Raw genomic sequence first — 20,531 nt, 5'->3', positions numbered from 1 at the left:
GCATCATTTATAATTTACTGATACAAAACAGTGTTTGGGATACTTGTGGAATTTAAAAGTATAAGAAAAATTGCAATTATAGCCAGTATTAGAGAGTTGCAACCTGCTGCACTCATTGGTAGCTTAGCACATGTAATTTAATTTTTGACATCTGAGAGGTGAGAGCCCTTTAGGGGAGAGCGGTTTATTAAGTCAAATAAATAATAACAATAACAACATGGAAAACAAATTCTGTAGAAAGCAACTTCTATTTGGACAGCAACACTCGTCTATGGCTACTAGCATATTAAAATATTAAGTGAAAGAGTTCAATAATTCTGCTGGAATAATATATTACCATCAAATATGTTATCATCCCCATTTAAACAACAAACACAGTTGGATCCAGACTAACATTTCTGTGGGTATAAGGATTTATTCCTACCCTGAAATCCTTTTCCTCTCCTAGAAATATTTGCACCTGTTGAAAACATTAGTCTGGATTCAGGACATAGTCTTGAAAATATGTTGTATATGTCCACAGTGTACATAGTAATTATCTTTAATGCTGGATATTGTTTTATGTAAAAAATATGCTATACATTATAGCCTTGCCATGAAAAGCCTTTAACTCATTCCAAAAGAGAAAGTGTTTTCCAATATTTCTATTGGGAATTTTTTTTTTTAAAAAAAGAACGCTTTTTATGTTTTTGGAGTTTTACTTCTCTAGACACAAGGAATATGGCAAGGTAGTTGTTTAGATGAAAGAGGAGTAGAAGCCGTCCGTTGGGGTAGACGACATAAAGTATAAAAAAGAGAATGCTAGAACTGAAAGACTTGTTTGAAGGATATAAAGTAGAAGAAAGATTATTTGTTGTGGTATTGTATATGGGAGGATTAGTTCATATAGAAGTTCCATTGCTACTACCTAAAGTAAGTATTCATCTTGTTTATACTAGGCATCTTCTGTTCTAGAGATCAAGAACCTTCAGCTATATTCAGCTGTATCATAGTTATATTCAATCACATATATGATGGTTTCTTTTACAGCAGATTGATTTGCTGCCTGTGAACTTTTCACATTATATGAGAAGCTTGTGTCCTAGACCTATTTTGTAGAACCCTGTAGGGATTTTCTTTATTGGAGGTATGCTTTTTGTTTGTATTCTTGTAATAGTATTAAAGTGTAAAAATACATATGGGCAATATGAAAAAGGCTGCCTTAGTAGATAAAAGGGAGAGTTCAGTATGCAAAGTGATGCTTAACAAAGTTTCTCAAAGAAATAAAAACATACTGATTTTATTCCGTTCTCTGCCATGAAGTTACTTTTATAACCTCTAATCCTCTCCCCCACTGCACCCCCACCCTTACCCATGGTACTTCATTTCTTGGGACCAGTGTTGCAATACTGCTCATGTTATCACAATGCTAAAATATTTTTTTCTGTACTTGAACCCTTGGCATTTATGGTTTGTATGTACAAATACTAAATATGGCACCAGAATATTCCTTTTTTGGTATTGTTTATCTTAATGTTCTTGTAGCTTAATGCTCTTGTACTTAAATACAATGTCTGATACCATTGATTTTACTTCTTAACCACTTGGCAAAGATATATGGCAAAACATGTGCTTAAAAGAAGAGACAAAACAATATAGGCAAATCAAATGTCTCATTTTTAAATATACTTTGGCAGACTCACAGAATCTCTGACACCATTGATCAGGTATCATAGGAATGGCATTCAATCTTTTTGCCAGTCTTTTTGTGAGTGTTGGTATCTCATGAAGAAGATGTCATATTCTTCCTTGACACAGTGGCAGAAACCTACCCAAGTATATGAACCCCATGTAGTACAAGGTGGTTTCCTATCTCATATTTTTCTCAGAAAGCAGGTTTCATGATAGGCATTCAGTGTGGGATACTATGTAAAGATCTGTGAAGAGATAGCACTGAACATGATGACTATAAAACACATCCCTTTCTTCCAGCTTTAGGGTTATAGGTCAACAGACTATTTTTGGCTCTCAAAAGAAAAGCATGGATGCATCAAACTATCAAAGTGCTCCTGCACATTGCCAGCACTTTCTGCTCCTTCAGTCTAGGATTGGTTCTTTCATCCTCAGCTCCTTTTTTCATGTCATGAAGGAATCCAGGGGCTAGGTAATGAATGACACTGAATACAGCATTTTATGTATAGCTTGTAAACTGGTTAGGTATGGCTAGGAAAGTAATTGGAATATATATAATCAATGGCTTCATTGATTGGGGGCTTAAATTTTTCTGTAGTTCTTTGTGAGGATGTATTAAAAAGTGTTTGGGGCTGCAACTTCCACAGTAATTACCTACTATGATGTTAAAAGTGAATTGAATAGACAGTGCAAAATATGTGTAAAGTGTTAAAACATTCTTTCAGATTTTGCCTATAGATTCATTGTTCATTGAAATCTTTCATGTTCCTGAGTTTGGGGCACTAATAAGTTCTAATGAGGTAAATGTTTGGGGGATAAAATACTCTGTACCACCCCTCTATCTTTCATTAGTAGTATAGGTTCCTTGTGAACATATATGTGTTCAAGTTTAACTTCATGCAGTGCAGAAGAGAACAAATGCTTATGAATTTACAATAATATTTTAAAATAACTGTGTATGATCTCATGCTAAAATTCACCTATATGGAAATAATCAAGAAGGTTTGAACCACAGCTAAAGTGAGCTCTCATGCAAGCATTTAGATTGCTTGATAATGCTATCAAACTATGGGAGTCTATGGCAGCACTAAAAGGGGGCAAATGATGCTGGTACCACATCCCAAGATCAACAAATGCATCAAAGAACATTTCTGCAATACCACAACAAAATGCTCTAAATGTGCTTTTCCTAAAGAAGGATTTTATTAAGTCTTGTATGGTGAACTAAGTTCAAAAATGGAATTGTATATCTTCTGTCATTGAACACTACACATAACTTGTATTATGCCATCTGTTGTAAGCAAGTTTCCCTCTAATTCTTCCCCAGTGCTGCATGGAAGTTCCAAAACACTGCGCAAAACTGAGCTACCCAGGAGAGCTCCTGTCAGGCGGCCCCTTTTCTACACCGCACCAACATGTGTGCCTTACAGGGAACATCGATTGCAAGTTCAGTTTTCTAGTATCAAAAGCTACTTCTTCTTAACTGTGGATTTCTACTACTATCCAAATATTTTGATGGCTAGGGAGTCATTAAAGTTAATATTAAAGTACTTCATGTGGATGGCAGGATGCTTATTTGTGATTATACAAAGAGCTCTGTTCTGTATTGCTGGTAGCTTAGCCTTTTTGAATAAAATGCAAGCTCTCCAAATGCAGAAAGGACAACACCAGTTTGTTAACAAGCTGTGTTATCAAAGATTTTCCTTAGACAATTTTCCTGGAAATTATGAACAAGATAATATTTACTTTTGTTTAGAAGAAAATCAGGAATAGGTGATTCTTTTGATAGAGCATAAGAAAAGAAATTTATACATTTACAATATTTAGACGCCTGCATTTGTCTCAAGTGCCTCAGTACCAAAAGTAGGTAATATCAGTGTAAAAATAGTTGGATAAAAATAGACATCAAAACAAACATAGGCTTGCAAACCTGCCTAGATTTCTGTGTGCAGAGTGTGGGCATTGTTACTGACGTCCCCTCACTCAGCAATCCAAAAAACACCTTGAAATGTTGCTATTTTGGAACAGAGAGATCCTCATGAATAATGGTGAGGTAGGGTTTGGAGATCTCCTGTTGATGGGGGTAGGTGTGAATATTGGGCCTGATCAGCACACTGCAGAAAAAACCTGAGCCCAGAGCATTTCAAATGGGGGTATGGACAATAGCTCATTTTTGGGAAAAACTGAACTGCTGAAGGGAACATGCAAGGAGAGGAAGTACTTCAGATATCCCTAAGAAAGAGCAGGTTAAGATACCTTTCATTTTTCTGATTGGTCTTCTAGAAGTCTTACAAAAAAATTCCTGTGCTGAGCAGCTTGACTTTACTATTATGAACTCAAAATACTCATCTGATGTCAAAGATTCTATGAAGTCATTATAATTAATAGATTTTCTCTTGTTTAAGCTATCATACTGTAGTCATGCTACTAGCCATTTAAAATACCACTCCTGATTCTTTGACTCCTAAGTTGTTGCTAATCAAGTGTAGCACAATCCAGCAACTCCCAGCTGATTACAGATACATGTAAAAATGACCCATGGGTATAGAATTCACCAAGATTATGTATGTATGAAGGCCAAACCTAAAGCCTACATTGAATATGTAGTATGGCCCTAGTGCTAATCTCAATCTTCTTGCTTTGTATTATATATTGACAAAGAGCAGATCTTCACATAAATAGCCATGTAGTGACCCAAAAGTGAACCAGGCTTTGGTGTGAGAACACACATAAGATGTATGCAGAAAGGCCGTCTTGCTCTGAGGAGGAGTGCATCTTTATCTTGGGTGATTCCCACTAGCTGTTAAATGAGGCAGAACTAATTCCCACCCGTCTTGAGCCAGTTTAATTCCCACTTCACACACGGAGAGCAACTGGGATATAGCTCTCCACAGGAGCTGCACCCTTTTTATCTAACTCTACCAAAATATTTTTGTTCCTATTGCTTTGTCAACTAATAATTCCTTTCCTATTCCTTTGTCAACTAATAATTACCAAATTAGGACACGGAGGAATGGATTCAAGGTGTAGGAAAAGAGATTCCACCTAAACATTAGGAAGAAATTTCTGACTGGCAGGGCTGTTTGACAGTGGAATTGACTGCCTCAGAAAGTGGTGGAGTCTCCTTCTTTGGAGGTTTTTAAATAGAAGCTGGATGAACATATGTCGGGAGTGCGGTCTTTGATTGTGGTCTCTTCCAATTCTATGATTCTATGAATATAAAAGTGATTGAGCTAGGACCTCCTTGCAAGCATAATTTAGGAGTCTATTCCATATTTTTCATGGTTCCCAAGAGAAACAGACTGGCATGTTATTCTTGACCTTAAATACATCAAAGATTGGTGGCACAATGACACTTCCACATGGGGACTCTGCACTCAGTCACTAAGACCACCTGTCTAGGGCCTTAATGACCTGGATAGACCTCACAGAAGCATACCTGCACATCTCCGCTTACTCTTGTCATCACAGGTTTCTCAGATTCTGTTACCAAGGCCAACATTTCCAATTTGGAGAACAACCTTTTGAACTGGCTTTGCCTCTTCAAGTATTCTCCAAGGTGTTGTGTCACTAGTGGCTGCTTGCCTCAAGACAAGGAATCCAGATTTATTCATACTTGGATGGCATTCTCTGTGGCCCCAAGGGCTCCTGTATACCTTTCTGCCACTTCCAGACGTCTCCAAGGCTTTGATGAAAAGTGTATTTGACTGACCATGTAGTTCTTGAAAAGAATGGGCTACTGAAGCTAGGTTACACACCAGAAGTTGCCAAAATCATCATGGTCTCCTGGAAGATATCCATTGGACATATATACAATTTGTCTTATATGCCTAATAAAGGTTGTTGTTGTTGTTGTTGTACAATTCATCATAGAAAGCTATTCTGAGATGGTGCCAGAACAAGCACAAAAACTTGTTAGGCCCTGAGTTGAGCCATCTGTTAGCCTTTATTTGAGACTGGGTCTCATCTATAACTTAGGGTCTCATCTATAATTATAATCTCTTTGGCTACCTGATGATGCACTGCATCATCAGGTAGCCAAAGAGATTATCGTTCCTCAGATACCACATCTTCCTCTGACTAGACATTTATACATCCTTCTGTGTCTTAAAGGGGTGACGGAGACCAATCCACCTGTCATCCATAGCTTTTCCACTTGGAGATTATATGTAGTCTTATCGGCTCTTACGACAGCTCCCTTTGAACTACTAAGAGAAGTTTCCCTTAAGAAGCTGCATACAAATACCTTGTTTTTATGACTTGAAGGGTCTCAGAATTGGGAGCCAATCAGCCAGGAAAGGACTCTGTGTTTTCCATCAAGACACGGTCCTTCAACCAGATCCTGTCTTTATCCCCAGAGTTCTCTTTCTGTTCCACCCTCATTCTGCCCATGGTAAAAACATTCCAAAGAAAAAGCTTGAAATACGTTACACATGCATAAATCTCTTAGGATATATATCCGGCGTATGGAAACCATCAGTAAAACAGATTTGTAGATTGTTTTGTTACTCCCCCCCCCCCCCCCCCGGTGCACTGTACTGTGGTTGGGGAAGAGCACAGGAAGTTGAGTAGAGAGATCTGTTCTGTGACCTTTAAATGTTCCTAGTTTGTGAGGTCCAATCTATCACTTTTAAAGATCATTGTGAAAATGTGTTCATCTAAGAGGTGAGCTATCATTGATCCCTTGAATAAAAATATATGCCAGTTCAGCTTGCAGTACTGATGCAGGCTAAAACTCCATAGTGATGCTTCTGCTGCTGCAATGAATAATTTGGGTGCGGAAGAAGGTACCTTCTGGGATCAGCCTCTCAAGTGTAGCCCTTTAAAGAATATTTTGTCCATGCTGTTTCCATAACATCCAGTGTCAGCATTTTAAAAATCTGATATTACTTTGGGAGTGCGGAGAATGAGAAGGATTTTGTGGGAGGACATCAGTCAAACACTTAAACCATTATGGAGCTAAAATCAGAGTTCACTTCTGAGTGCATCCTGAGAACAAATAGTACCGTGTTTCCCCAAAAATAAGACAGAGTCTTATATTAATTTTTGCTCCAAAACATGTGTTAGGGCTTATTTTCAGGGGATGTCTTATTTTTTCCCCATGATTTTGCGCCCCCCACGTGACCAGACCAGCTGTGCCGGGGAATAACTAGGGCTTATTTTTGGAGTAGGGCTTATATTTCAAACATCCTCCAAAAATCCTGAAAAATCATGCTAGGGCTTATTTTCGGGGAAACAGGGTAGGACACATTGCTAAGAACCTTTTAGCCTAAGGTCAGTTCTGATACGTTGAAGTGACAATGGCGGTAGGGATAGAACATTGGGTGGTTGATACAGCAACACATACATGTTCCTAACCAGAAAAAGGGTGGGAGGAAGAAGAAGAAAGGGGAGGTAAAAACCATGACCAAGTAGACCATAGAGTGAGGGGGATAGGAATATTTTAGCCATCTCAATCTTCCTCTATTGCAGCTGCTTCCTATCAGTTCCATAACTTCACCTCAGCTCCTTCCTTGTTTCTTGTTCTTCTCCTTAGATTGGTTTTTTGTCTGTTCCTGAATATAACACAGACTCCTTGCCTTATTATTATTATTATTTATTATTATTTATTATTATTATTATTATTATTATTATTATTATTATTATTATTATTATTTATTGTATTTATAAACTGCCCTCCCCGAAGGGCTCAAAGTCCTCTGTGGCCTTGCCCTGTCTTACCCTTCTCCTGTCATAACCCAATCCATTGCTTCTCAGTTAGTCCCCAGTGTTGATCTTTTCCCCCCTAGTTCCTGCCCTCTGTTATCTGAGGGAGAAACAGACATTTAAATGACTCTCCCCTTTCACAGTTGCTGTCCTTATGCCTGGAACTGCTTCCCCGAAACACCTATGTGATTCCACCTGTTTCACTTGTTCCAAATCTATATTCAAGAAGCCTTTGACATATGTTTTTAATGCCAGACTCCTACTGAAGGAAACCTAAGTATGTGTAAAGTTTTCCCCTTCCTTCCTCTCATTGTTTCCCTTCTAGCAAATTATAGATTATAAACTCCTTGAGCCAGTCATTTTGTACTTTTTGTAAAGTGGGAGGATGCACACTAATGGCACTACATAAATTAGGAAAATTTCTGCCCAGTACTGTTAACATTTAGTAATCTTGACATCTGGACTTTCTGTTTTGTGGAAATCTTCAGTTTTAGTCCTCAAGAGTTCACCGCATGGCTAATCTACATTTGTAGTTGGCACTGACTAGGTGATTTACTTAAGATCGTTGTCAGGCTCACTTATAATAGACCAATGTAAACAGCCAAAACAAACATGTCAGGATTAGTAAAATGGCTGACAGAAACAAAATGGATGAATATAGGTTCAGCTTCTCAGTCCAGCAGAAAGCATCATAAAGTTAAAGGTTATGTAAAGTTCAAGTGATAGTTAGGCTTCAGTGAAAAAGTAGCAAGCGTAGATCTTTGAAGGGATTGGTGGAAAGTTGTGGACCAATCGGGGGGCTTGTTGCTGAGGCAGGTTAATGTATCCAATGTATGAGACTGAGCCTAAGCTAGAGTTGGGAACCTTTATATGTTACCTCCTACTCTGCATATTGTTCTTCTGTAATGAGCTGTCTTTAAAGTAAGCTGTGTGCTGTATATAGATTAGAAATGTTCTGTATAGGTATAGTAGTTTATATTTGTAGTCTTGTATATCTTGCAACTTATTAAGTAAAGGCCTTCCCATGGAAAGAAGAAGATGTCTGAAGAGTGTTTATTTCCATGAGTGAAGAAGGTTCCTGTTGTGTGCAAGAAGACTACACCACTCTCTCCTTGCCACAAGTTCTACCGTTGCGTTAAATTACCTCTGCCGACAAAACAAATAATAGGAACATACTCAATGACATAGATGATAGCTCATTTTTTTCAGGAGAAAGGGCAAATGGCTAGTGCTTGGTAGTGATGTGACATGTGATTGTTTTGCATAAAGATAAACAAAAAAATTCAGTCACAACAGGAAAGCATCAGAGTTCCTGAACTGGGCAGAGCATAATCTAATGTCAATAATAGCCAATAAAGGCCATTCACATGAAGGGAATCCAACACAAAGGCTTTCTTTCACAGTAGGGAATCAATATAGTGAGCTGGAACTGGTAATTAAATTATGCATCTAAAAGTGAAACCTTATTTGGTCCAGCAGATAATATTAAGCTTCCTTTGAGGAAAAACAACCAATTTTGGCAAATGAGCCACTCTTCCTAAAATTAATCAGTCTGTGCTGCTTTTACTCTTGCTGGGATGAACATTCAATTCATTCTAAGGCCTCCATGGGTAATGCCACCATATCTTTCCATGGTTTCTGTCCAGTTTGCACAAGAGGGCCTAGTTCAGGGGTAGGGAACCTGCGGCACTCCAGATGTTCAGGAACTACAATTCCCATCAGCCCCTTTCAGCATGGCCAATTGGCCATGCTGAAAGGGGCTGATGGGAATTGTAGTTCCTGAACATCTGGAGAGCCGCAGGTTCCCTACCCCTGGCCTAGTTATTGCTCATCTGTCACTTTGGTATACCCTGGCTTCCCTTGCTGGAAAAGAAATTGGGTTATAAAGTACCTTTGTAAAAATATGTTGATTTCTTAGAACTTTACTAAAGGAGAGAAACTTTGAAAATCAGTTCCAAAAGCAAAAAAAAAACCCAAACACTTTTGGGTTCAAGGTTCTCCTCTCCCCATAAATTTTTTAACATCAGGATTTCCTTTTTTATGGAAGCTTGCTGCATTTACCTTACATATGGTGTCTGATGGGCAGATACAACAATTGCATTTTATGTGTTACTTCATGATTCTGCACCATCTTTTGCCATTTGTCTTTGCAGGCTGGATAATTTACTTTGCCCTTTGCTGAATCCTTTAACCATGTTGTTAACAATGTGAAGCCCAACACTAAATACGGTATGATGAAATCTTAGCAGAAGATATATTGCCTTAATTGCATCTTCTCTTCACTATTTCATCTACTTTTATTTTTCCCCCTGGGCATTGTGAACTTCAAGCACGTTCCTGCTGAATTGCTGTAAGTGATGAGATGACAGAGCCAAATGAAAGTATGCTACTTTGTTCTGGGTAATAGATTTGGATGAAAAAGGTACTTGGTATTGAGTACTTCTTTGTTTTCAAGACTGAAGCATTACTTGACTAAGTGTGCAGATGCAGAGTTAGGCAATTGGAATCCGTGTACCTAGGCATACATACAAAATATTTTTATCCTATCTCAAACACATAAATGTGAATAAGCTTTTAAATCTACTTATCAGAACACTTGGTGAATCTGAGTAATGAAGTATGTAATGAAATAAGAATGTACTGTCTATATTTGTATTCTTCTAGTACAGTGATGGCGAACCTTTTCGAGACGGAGTGCCCAAACTGCAACCCAAAACCCACTTATATCGCAGAGTGCCAACGCAGCAATTTAACCTGAAGAACTCCCTCGGGCGGGGGCCAGCCTGCTGTAGCCTCCAGCAAGTCCCACATGCGCCGCTCTGTGCCTCTCTAGCATCTCTGCCCCCCCCCCCCCCCAGGCAGCAGTCACCTGGAGCACATGCACCAGGCCCGCCAGCTGAGTCCTTCCTGCTCGCTGAGATGCACTCACATTGTCCAGCAGCCCAGGCCAACCTAGATGTGTGGGAGGGGGCAATTTTCCCCCCACATGACGAACTTTGTGCACACGAGCCCACAGAGAGGGCTCTGGATATATATAACTAGTCAAAGAAGCTGCATATTTTGGAACTGAGAACACCTTTTTAAAATGCAAAATATATTCAAGCTCCATGTGATATTAAATAGGAAATGATATTCTAACCATAGAGACATTCATAGCTTTTAGGATGACTGTCACTGCATGATGGTATGGCAGTTCTGTCCTACTATCAGTGTATTGCCTGTTTAGCTGCTGCAGTATTAAAGTGCTTAGTATAAAATGCAGAAATGCCAACCGAAACTTTCACTGTGACAGCCAAAAAGCTCTGAGAATAATATTTAACATTAGCATGGTGCTTTTGGGTGTTCAGAGTCCTTCATACTGTCTTGCAGTTCTTACAACAACTCTAAAAAAGGACATTATTATGTCCCTATTCTGGTGGAAAAAAAGCACTGGCCTAAAAGGAGTTCTTGCTTTAGTCCACCTAATAATTTAATGACAGAGGTAATATTTGAACTGGAGGCTATATCTAAGACAGGGTGTATTACTTAAATAGGGTATAAATTGTTTTTTTTTTGTTGTTGTTATTTTAGTATCATATACTAGTTCATGTATATCTGTATTGCATAATGTGAGATCAGGACCACTATTGCCTAAGGACAGAAATAACTGTTAGCCTTCCATCTGAAAACATTGTATTTGATGTAACAATTTGGAAACCAACAGCTTTGTACACCTAGTGCTTTGCAGAATGTTGTCCTCACATAGAGGGTGGTTTTAAAGTATTCCATACTTAGAAAATGTTCTATGATGTAAAAAACAGATTTAGGGTAGGAATATTCCACCAATTAAAAGGGGAAGCAGGACTGTAAGCCCACCTTCTGTGATATTCACACATGGGTCCCATACTAAAGCAGTGTGTGTCCTGTTCTGTAATTCACTTTGTGGGATTGCTGAATTTTGTATGTCCCAAATTCTACAGTTTCCAAGCCTAAGCATTTTGTACTTGCCCACTGCTAAAACAATTCTTACCCTCCCATCCTTTCATATTCTACCATCCAGAGTGTTCAGAAAGATAATTTTCTTCATGCTCACTAGTTACTGATCCTGGCCCACTTCTCTGTGCAGTTCTGGTTCATCTTTACTTCTTTCTTCCCTGTCAGGTCAAATCGATGCAAATGTATACACAACAGTACTGTGCCTTAATAGTTCTCATACAAGCACACAATTTTTGTGGTACCTAGCAATCAGGAGATCAAACAAAAGATCACCACAGAGACAAAATCATGGGAATTTGATTGTGACTATCTGCTGCTGAAAAAACAACTTTTTTTGGAAATCATACCTTCTACAAAGTTCATAAACTACATCAGGAAACAGTCTGTGAAGTGGCACTAGTCCTTGGACTGCTCTAGAAGAACAGCAGCAAGAAACATCTGTGGCCCTGATGCCTGTAGTTGAATTGGGTCAATTACTATCTTCAATTTAGCTTTTCTTGAAAAATAATATGGGAGATGACCATGAGTATTGAAGAAGCTCACTGGATAAAAGCAGTTCAGTAATCTTTTGCAACTTGTGGGTATTAAATGACACATTCTTTCTACTATAATTATTACAAATGGGGTGACATCTTTTCCGTGGGTACTCTCTACATTCTGTTGTTCACCCTTTTTTGCCATCTGCCCTATTTAAGGGTTTCAGCAACTCTGAATCATTTAGGCACAGCTGAATTTCTGCTTTGTACGTCAGAGCAAGCCACACTGGGAGAAGTTGGAAGAATGGGTCAAACCTAAGGTCCCTTTGGATACAAACTAATGAGTTTCATATTTTCCGATAATAGAGTAAATTTTAGAATCTGTCGTTTAGGTTGAGACACAAGACTACAGGCTGCCTGATGGAGAAAAGCAGAGGGCCATCAGTTAAAATCATGGGCGGGAGGGTTCAGTACATGGTTAGGATCCACTTCTAATATTCTTCATGCAGCTAGTCAAATCGCACTTTGACAGTGAAAGGTCCAGTGTAGCAAAGTTCAACAGAGGCACCATGCTGGAGTAGCTAGGCTTTTATTCTTACCAGTTATCTTGAGTTAGTATTACTGATTTAGGGAATATGTTGCAATGATGAGTGAGACCACATATCATAATGTGGCATGTTTTTAAAAATTCTGTTTTCCATAATGCTGCAGTATAGTTTGGATTGCAGCAGAAATGGCTGAAAATGGCATAAGACTCCTCTCTGTGTGTGTGTTTCAAATTCCCTGATAAAGAAAAGTCGCACAGTAGGGAAAAGTTTGGGTGACACACCAGTTAACTATTTTGACATACTAGTTAACTGTTTCTAAAGATATGGAAAAACACTAAAAGATAGTATTCCTCAACTTTTAGTCTAAAATATTGCCGGTTATTTCATCATTTTACATGCATAGATTGAGTCAGTATCTCCATTTCTGGCCATGTAAAGGTAAATACATCTAAGAGCCAGAATGATCTTTAAGTCTCTACCAAATGTTGCCATGATAGCAGTCCTATTTTCCACTGTGTTTAATTTGTGAAGTAACTGTGACAATTCAGTAGATGTGAGAACTGTTCAAAATCATGCCCCTGCCTGATGTCTGCTTAGAACTTCACATCATCAGCCGTGTCTCATTTCCTGAAGCCCAGCTGCTGCTGTGGAAATATAACAAATGCCTCACTATTTTCAAGAGAAATGACAGTCTTAATTCTGAAGTATGTAACTGTATTCTAACTGGCAGCTTTTACAACTCCCCTTTTTGACATCCATATTAAACATTGTTGTGACTATTACTTAAACAGCTGGCTGTGATCAGTTTTACTTAAGGGACGAGTAGTGGGATATTATTTAAATTTCAGAATTCTCGTGGCCCATCTAATAAATTAAATATTCATACTGTTGGGGGCAAAATCCCATATTACTTCTGTAATGTTTGTCTGACCTTGTTAAACCATCAGGGGTGAACCCAAAGTACTGAGAATAATTCAGCTTTGTTACTAGGATTCTCTGGACAAATATGCCCGCTGCCATATTTCATAGAGTAACTGAAAAAGGAGAGTTCATTGTAGGCTGTGTTGATTTTTTTCAGCTTGACGGCTACAGATCCACGAGAGACAATTACCTAGTGGAAAATCTATAGCTTGGACAAAAATTGTCTGGAAACTTTTCTTGGCTGTACACTTACACTTATTTTATCATGTCAAGGTTAACGCCCTGATAGGCTTTTAAAGTAAAGGATTTTTAATCTTTCACTGGGAGGATTTTCCCCTGTAGCACCAGAATATGTAGTCATGTATTGTTTAAAATATATTTATATATTTTGTTGCTTCTTAGGAAAATGCTTACAGTGTCTTAAATATATTAAAAAGTTCATCATCTAAAACAAATAAAGGTTCATGAAAATAACATTGTAAAGTTTATTCAATATGATCTAAGCTGCCACTGATTTTGGCACAGGTTTGTGGTGGCTACATCATAAACAAATGCATTAAATTGATTAAAAATAAATTAACAGCAGCCAGTGAAATCCCAACAGCAAAAAGCCGTATTACATAAAGCATTCATAAACTTGAAAGATTGTTGAAGTTTATCAGTGAACCAGCTGAATGAATTTTCTAAGGCAGGGAGTTTTCACAGAGGGCCTTTTGACAAAGGAGGCCCTGCTCTTCATCAGCACATGTATGTCAGAAAGCAGAGCCATCCTCTGAAGATCTTGAGATCAAGGGAGTCTTGGTGCAGGGCGTTCCTTCAGATGTACTGATTTCAGTTTTGTGATTATATCAATCTGTCGTGTAATAATATATTTATAATAGATCAAACAGTGCTAAAATGAAGGAGGAACTGCAGGTGTTTCATTCTTGTATGTTTGCATGTAAACAAATGATTATCCACACAGGATACTTAAATCTTCTGGGGCATTCTGGAACAGAAGTATAATCTATATATATATATAAAAAGCTAACCGTGTATTTGTTAGTGATGGTATAGCTCAGTAACTGCTGGGCCAATTCTTCTGAAAATTCCCAGCCACTGTAGTCAGCCAGGCGAGAGTGTTTTTAGATATTCACATACCTGAAATTTCACACCTGGCCCAGGTAAAACGCCTTTTTCCTGGCGCTCCATGATGAAGATTGTTCAGCTTAGAATGTTCGCTCAGATGGCCAGATATGAGCAGTGGAAACAGTACATAGGCAATAACTTCCACTTCGAGTGGAAGTGAAACACATACACACGAGGGAGGGAGGGAGGGGGAGGGGTGGCATGCAAGGGAAGAGAGAGAGGGAAGGGACGGAGGGGTAGCATGCAAGGGAAGAGAAGTGAGGGAGGGGAGAGAGTGAGGGGTGGCATGCAAGGGAGGGGGAGGGAGGGGTCCCAGCATCTGGATATGACCCACCCATCCTGGGAGGGGGAGGGGTAGCATGAAAGGGAAGAGAAGTGAGGGAGGGGAGAGAGTGAGGGGTGACATGCAAGGGACGGGAGGGAGGGGCCAGCCTAGATTCCCTGAATACTCCAGTTACAGAAAAACGGGCACGCGTTACTTAGGAGTAAGCTCGGTACAGCAACCGTGAAATAATTTGAATGGCTGCGTTGTGCCCCTCAGAGGGTTTTTTCAGAAGCGACACTCATTGCCACCAACCAAACTTACTCCCAGGTAAAGGATCGTGACCAGCCAGCCTAGATGTGTGGGAGGGGTGCCTTTCCATTCCCCCAACCCCCAGGAATGCGGGCACACACATCAATGACATCGCACAGTATCAGACTATGCGCTTCCATGAGCACGTACTGCTGGCCTCTGCAATTGATTTGCTGCTACTGTTCCTTTCCCATTTCACCACAATAACCCACAGCAACCCGTGGCCGGGTACCGCTAGTTTTAAATAATTTAGTGGAATGTATGAACAAGTTACATTCTGTATCGTTTTAGGAACAAGGTTAATAAACCAGACATGGAGACATACATTACTACAGTGGGTTGTGTTCTTTTACATTGTAGGTTCTGAAAGGTTGACTCAACGCTTTCACCATGCGTGAATATAAGCTAGTAGTCCTTGGTTCGGGAGGTGTTGGAAAGTCTGCTTTGGTAAGTAGTCCTTGGTGGCTTATGAATAAAATGAAATGTGTAAAACTGATATCTGCTAACTGACTTGGAGAGAGTTGTGGCTTCTTCTAACTAAATCTGTGTGGTGCAAAGTGCCCACGTCCTTTTTTTCTTGAAAGATTAAGCAGGCTTAAATCAAAGCAGTAGAAAGTAGCATGCAATTGAAGTTAAAGGAGTAGTATCTCTTTTGATGAAGTACTCTTAAAGGCGGAGGGAGGGTGGGAGAGAGAGAGAGATTTAATCACTTATCCTATTTTAATTTACCTGCTTAAAGTGTCTTAACAGTTTGGATGCTGCAGTGAATATTCCACTTATCTATCTATCAGATACCTAATAGACATGTATAATAGGTGGGTCTCTTAAGAAATTTATGTTGGCTCTGACCACTTGGGTAAAAATCACAGCTTCTCTTTTGAAACGCAAGCGGTTTCGATGTTATCTATTCAGAAATTTGTTTTTCAATGAGTCAATCAGATATTTAACACATCGTAAAAGCAAATAGAATCTGGAGTCTGAATTTTAAAAAAATTAAATGAGAGCTCTTAAAACTGAATCATGGTTGCTTTCATAGTGGATATTGCAGTGGCATTATTTGTATCTTTCTTACTTGGTAGAACGGAACTGGCTGGGATTCGACTTGTAAATACCCCGGTATTTTTCCCCCTTCTCCCTTGTCCTACAAAATCTATAAACTAAAAAAATGTTTCATGTATTTGTGGTTTCCTACAAACTATGGTACAGTTTGGGTGGGATCTGTTTAATCTGGACAGATTTTGCGTATTTTGCTTTATAAACCCCTTCTCCACAGAAAAATCTTTGCTCCTTGTAAAGAGATTCTTCTGAAGTATCAGATCAGTCCCAGTGTAATGTGTGGTTTCACTGTCTAAGAGTAGTCCTCAGAAATAAGGAGGTGCTGAGGAAACAACTGGGATTTAAAGTAGTCTGTTGCATATTTTCACAGCATGGTGCCAGGATATTTAGAAGGTGAATACTCATGAACTGCATATTCTATTTATAGCAGACTGCACAAAATTTGCATTTGTGCATCTAGCTTTTGTAAAAAAACAAATTAGGGAAAAATTAATATTGTCTCTGTACAGGCATAACTAGACATCTCAGCATGTCTGGTAATCTGCCTATCTATTTTCTCATGAAAAAAAATCATAAAGCAGCAGCACAAAATGAAAATATACCCTCTTGCTAAAATAAAATGTTGAAGGAAGACATAACAAAGGTTCTAGCAAACCATTGATAGAACAGATATGGATTTGCCTCTTATTCTGTTCTGTCCCTTGGAAGTATTCCTGGAACTGCAGGACTCGCGGGCAAACAAGTATGTGGGTTTGAAGGGGTACAGTGCAGAGATAGAAGTGGGTGAAATCACACCTACCTTGCATCAGCAGAGCACTGCTAAGGAAGAGGGGGTGATTTGCTACCCAGCTGTTCCTCACTGTGCCCCCCTGAACCCATACAGCTGTTTGTCCACACAGGTCCAACAACTTCAGGAATATTATTTCCAGGGGAGAGTAGGATGTGCGGAACATCTGCATTAGTGACTTCCAATTATTGTTGAGTGGGACTAAAATTTGCTGCAAGTGTTGCAGTACTTTGTAAAATCAGAGTATGAAATTGTGTGGTGCCGTGCTGTGAAAATACTTTTAAATTAATGGCATATTTGGTTGTGTAATACAGAGTAGATCCCTGTTGCCCAAGCATGCAAGTGAGTCAACAGTGAAACTGCAGGCCACTGCAAGGACTTGAACCATTTTCTTGGGTGGCTAAGTGGCAACCCAAATACTGCAGCATGAGAAGGGAAGACCACAGCCATGAGTATCACATATCTACAATAATAGTCAAACATACGGTAGTTGCTTAAATTTGCTATTACAGAGATGCTTCCCTCTGAACAGAAACCAGTACCTCCTCCCCTCTTTTGTCTTCTGTGATTCTTACCCTAAACATGTTACTAGCAGTGTAAAGGAGTTCCACAGGCTTAAATACCTAATGGAGAAGGGCTGTGGATGTTGGTAGCATTGTCTGAGCCAAAATGAGAGGTAGAATTCATACCACATTAAGTTTAGTAGCACTTCTATTCTTGACTTGTGCAGGTTTTTCTCTGGGACGTAGTTAATAATTAATGTAAGTCTTATATCTAAATTGGTAGGCCATACCAATGAAGAAGCTAAGATATATCCAGAAAGCAACCTAAAAACAACTTTCTTTTCCAATAGGTGTAGTGAACTGTCCAAACTGTCTTAGTACAGAAACATGTTAAATATAATTGTATATAAACTGTGTGAATGTATACATATTTTTGTTGTAGACAGTACAGTTTGTTCAAGGAATATTCGTTGAAAAATATGATCCTACGATAGAAGATTCTTACAGAAAGGTATGTGAACAGAGGAAAAAACTACTTTTAAATTAATGGCATATTTGGTAGTGTAATACAGAGTAGATCCCTGTTGCCCAAGTCTGCAGGTGAGTCAACAGTGAAACTGCAGGCCCCTGCAAGGACTTGAACTATTTTCTTGGGTGGCTAAGTGGTAACCCAAATACTGCAGCATGAGAAGGGAAGACCACAGCCTTATTTGCTTTTCAGAGAATAAGGAGTCTCTTCCTGGGTTGTCTAGAAACTTGGTGCAGTCACTCAAGGTAAAGTCAAGCAATGTAACCAGCTTGACGACTGTTGCTCACACTGTAGTTTATCAAGAAACTATCACTCCCGAGGTATATTCTGGGAGCTGCCTGATGTAGCACTGTTGAAATTAATTGGGTGTACCAGTTTACTATCAAGATGGAAAGCTGCTAGCCGTACTGTTTAACCTGTCCTAACCCTTCCTGAAGGAAGAGTATGATTACATTTCTATCCCACTTTTTGGCCAATAGGTGATTTTTAAAGTGTCATGGGAGATAGAGAGTCTTGAATACCGGTAGCAAGCTTTAGTACCATTTGCAGTGCACAGTTATTTTGTGATCACTAATGCCTGTGGCAGTGACTGGTAGTAGTTGAATGCTCTGCTGAGAGAATGAAGCTGTTTACTGTTAATGTTTGCATGCAGCCCAGTTGTGTAAGATGAAGGGAAAGATTAGTTTGGCTCAGGAAGTTCTGTGGGAAGAAGTTTCAGACAGTGGGAGGTGAAGAGGTATGGAGTTTTGAGGAAGGGTAGAAGTGAAATAAAACACAGGAACTTAGGGAAAGGTAGTTAGAAGAAATCCCCAGCCCCTTCCCCCTTGTTTTTGCTAAAAGAATTTTCAGGGAAACCTACAGAGCTCAAGACCAGAAGATGCTGTATTTGGAGGTGAGGATAGATGAAGAGGAGAGAAGGAGGAGTGCCAAAAAGGCATTGGCTAATCAGGATTTTGGTAACCCCAACTTTTGCAGTTCTAGCAATAGCTGCCTTCCCTGAGAGAAGGTGAATGAAGACACTGAGAGAAGGTAGATCTTGCAGTAGTGAGCAGAAAAATGTCTTTTTCGGATTCAAAATTACCGTATATACTCATGTATAAGTTGAGTTTTTCAGCACATTTTTGTGCTGAAAAAGCCCCCCTCGACTTATACACGAGTCAGCTGTATTTTAAAAAATATTTTAGGGTTTTTACTTTGCCGGGGACGCAGTTTTTAGGCTAGCAGCACCAAAATTGCAGGATATCATCAGGTGACACTCCTGATGGTACCACCCAAGTTTGGTAAAGTTTGGTTCAAGGGGTCCAAAGTTATGGACCCCCAAAGAGGGTGCCCCATCCCCCATTGTTTCCAATGGGAGTTAATAGTAGATGGGGCTACATTTGAGGGTCCATAATTTTGGATCCCTTGAACCAAACTTCACCAAACCTGGGTGGTATCATGATGATAACCTGTTGCTGATACGAGCCAGGTTTGGTGGTGTTTGGTGTAGGGGATCCAAAGTTATGGACCCCCAAAGGGGGTGCCCCATCCCCCATTGTTTCCAATAGGAGCTAATAGTAGATGGGCTACATTTTGAGGGTCCATAACTTTGGACCCCCTGAACCAAACTTCACCAAACCCGGGTGGTATCATCAGGAGAGTCTCCTAAAGATACTTTGAAATGTTGGTACTGCTAAGATAAACATTCCTCCCCTGACCAAAAATCCAGTTTTGAAGGATTTTAACTCTTGTGTTTTAGCTTGTACTTTTTTGTGCTTTTACAGTTATTGTTGAGACCATATTGTTTTTGTTGACTCCCTTTTCTACTTACAGAGCTAGTTTACTGTTTTTCTTTGAAATAAATATTCAAAAACTGATGCCTCGATTAATGTAATTGTATTGGTATCTATTTTTATTTTTGAAGTTTACCAGTAGCTGCTGCATTTCCCACCCTCGACTTATACACGAGTCAATAAGTTTTCCCAGTTTTTTGTGGTAAAATTAGGTGCCTCGACTTATATGCGGGTCGACTTATACACGAGTATATACGGTACTGTGCATAATAACAAGCACTACTTCTATCACTGTTATCTTGTTCTTCCTCTCCAGTCGAGTGTAAAATTCTTGCCACAAGTAATCCCAGAACCAAGCAAAATGAAGTATTTCGCTTTTTTATTAACTCTTTTAGCCTGCCAACTGCTTTAAATATAGAAAGGGTCAAAACGTGTGCATTGTGGCTATAACTTGTAAAGGCAAGCAGTTGAGTGTTTTGAAGTCTCATTATGTATCCTCCAATAAAATTTTACTTCTGTTCTTTTGACAGCAAGTTGAAGTAGATGCACAACAATGTATGCTTGAAATCTTAGATACAGCAGGAACGGTATGTAAAGTAAAGCTAAACAAACCAACTTGTGTATATACAAATGTCTTATAGGATAATAGATTGTGATTTGGAGTATCATTGTAGGTTTTTGTCTGTCTCCCAGAGACAGTTAGTATGGTATCAAGATTTACACCAAATCACAAATAAATTGAACTCCTCCCCTGTACCTGTTAGGCAGAAATGTTCAAGAAAAATCATTGGTGAGTAGCAAAGGAAGATGGAATGCGAGAATGGAAATGTGACCTGAAGACCTGGTTTCTGTATGAGTTTCAGAGATGGACAAAGTCATACTGAC

At 39.2% G+C, this 20,531-nt stretch overlaps 1 protein-coding gene across 2 annotated transcripts in view; it reads left to right on the top strand.

The window, feature by feature from the left end:
- RAP1B (RAP1B, member of RAS oncogene family) overlaps window positions 1–20,531 on the top strand; it is a 38,493-nt gene that overhangs the window by 6,037 nt on the left and 11,925 nt on the right. For both annotated transcript variants that reach the window (XM_048500472.1, XM_048500473.1), the window contains exons 2-4: window positions 15,360–15,446; window positions 17,788–17,856; window positions 20,177–20,233. In XM_048500472.1, coding sequence (XP_048356429.1) covers window positions 15,390–15,446; window positions 17,788–17,856; window positions 20,177–20,233 — 183 coding nt within the window. In that variant the 5' untranslated portion in view covers window positions 15,360–15,389. The remainder of the gene's footprint in view (window positions 1–15,359; window positions 15,447–17,787; window positions 17,857–20,176; window positions 20,234–20,531) is intronic.

The sequence above is a fragment of the Sphaerodactylus townsendi genome, linkage group LG06 (genome assembly GCF_021028975.2).
Source record: "Sphaerodactylus townsendi isolate TG3544 linkage group LG06, MPM_Stown_v2.3, whole genome shotgun sequence".
In the NCBI taxonomy this organism is placed as follows: Eukaryota; Metazoa; Chordata; class Lepidosauria; order Squamata; family Sphaerodactylidae; genus Sphaerodactylus; species Sphaerodactylus townsendi.
This window is presented reverse-complemented; position numbering and strand designations above follow the sequence as displayed.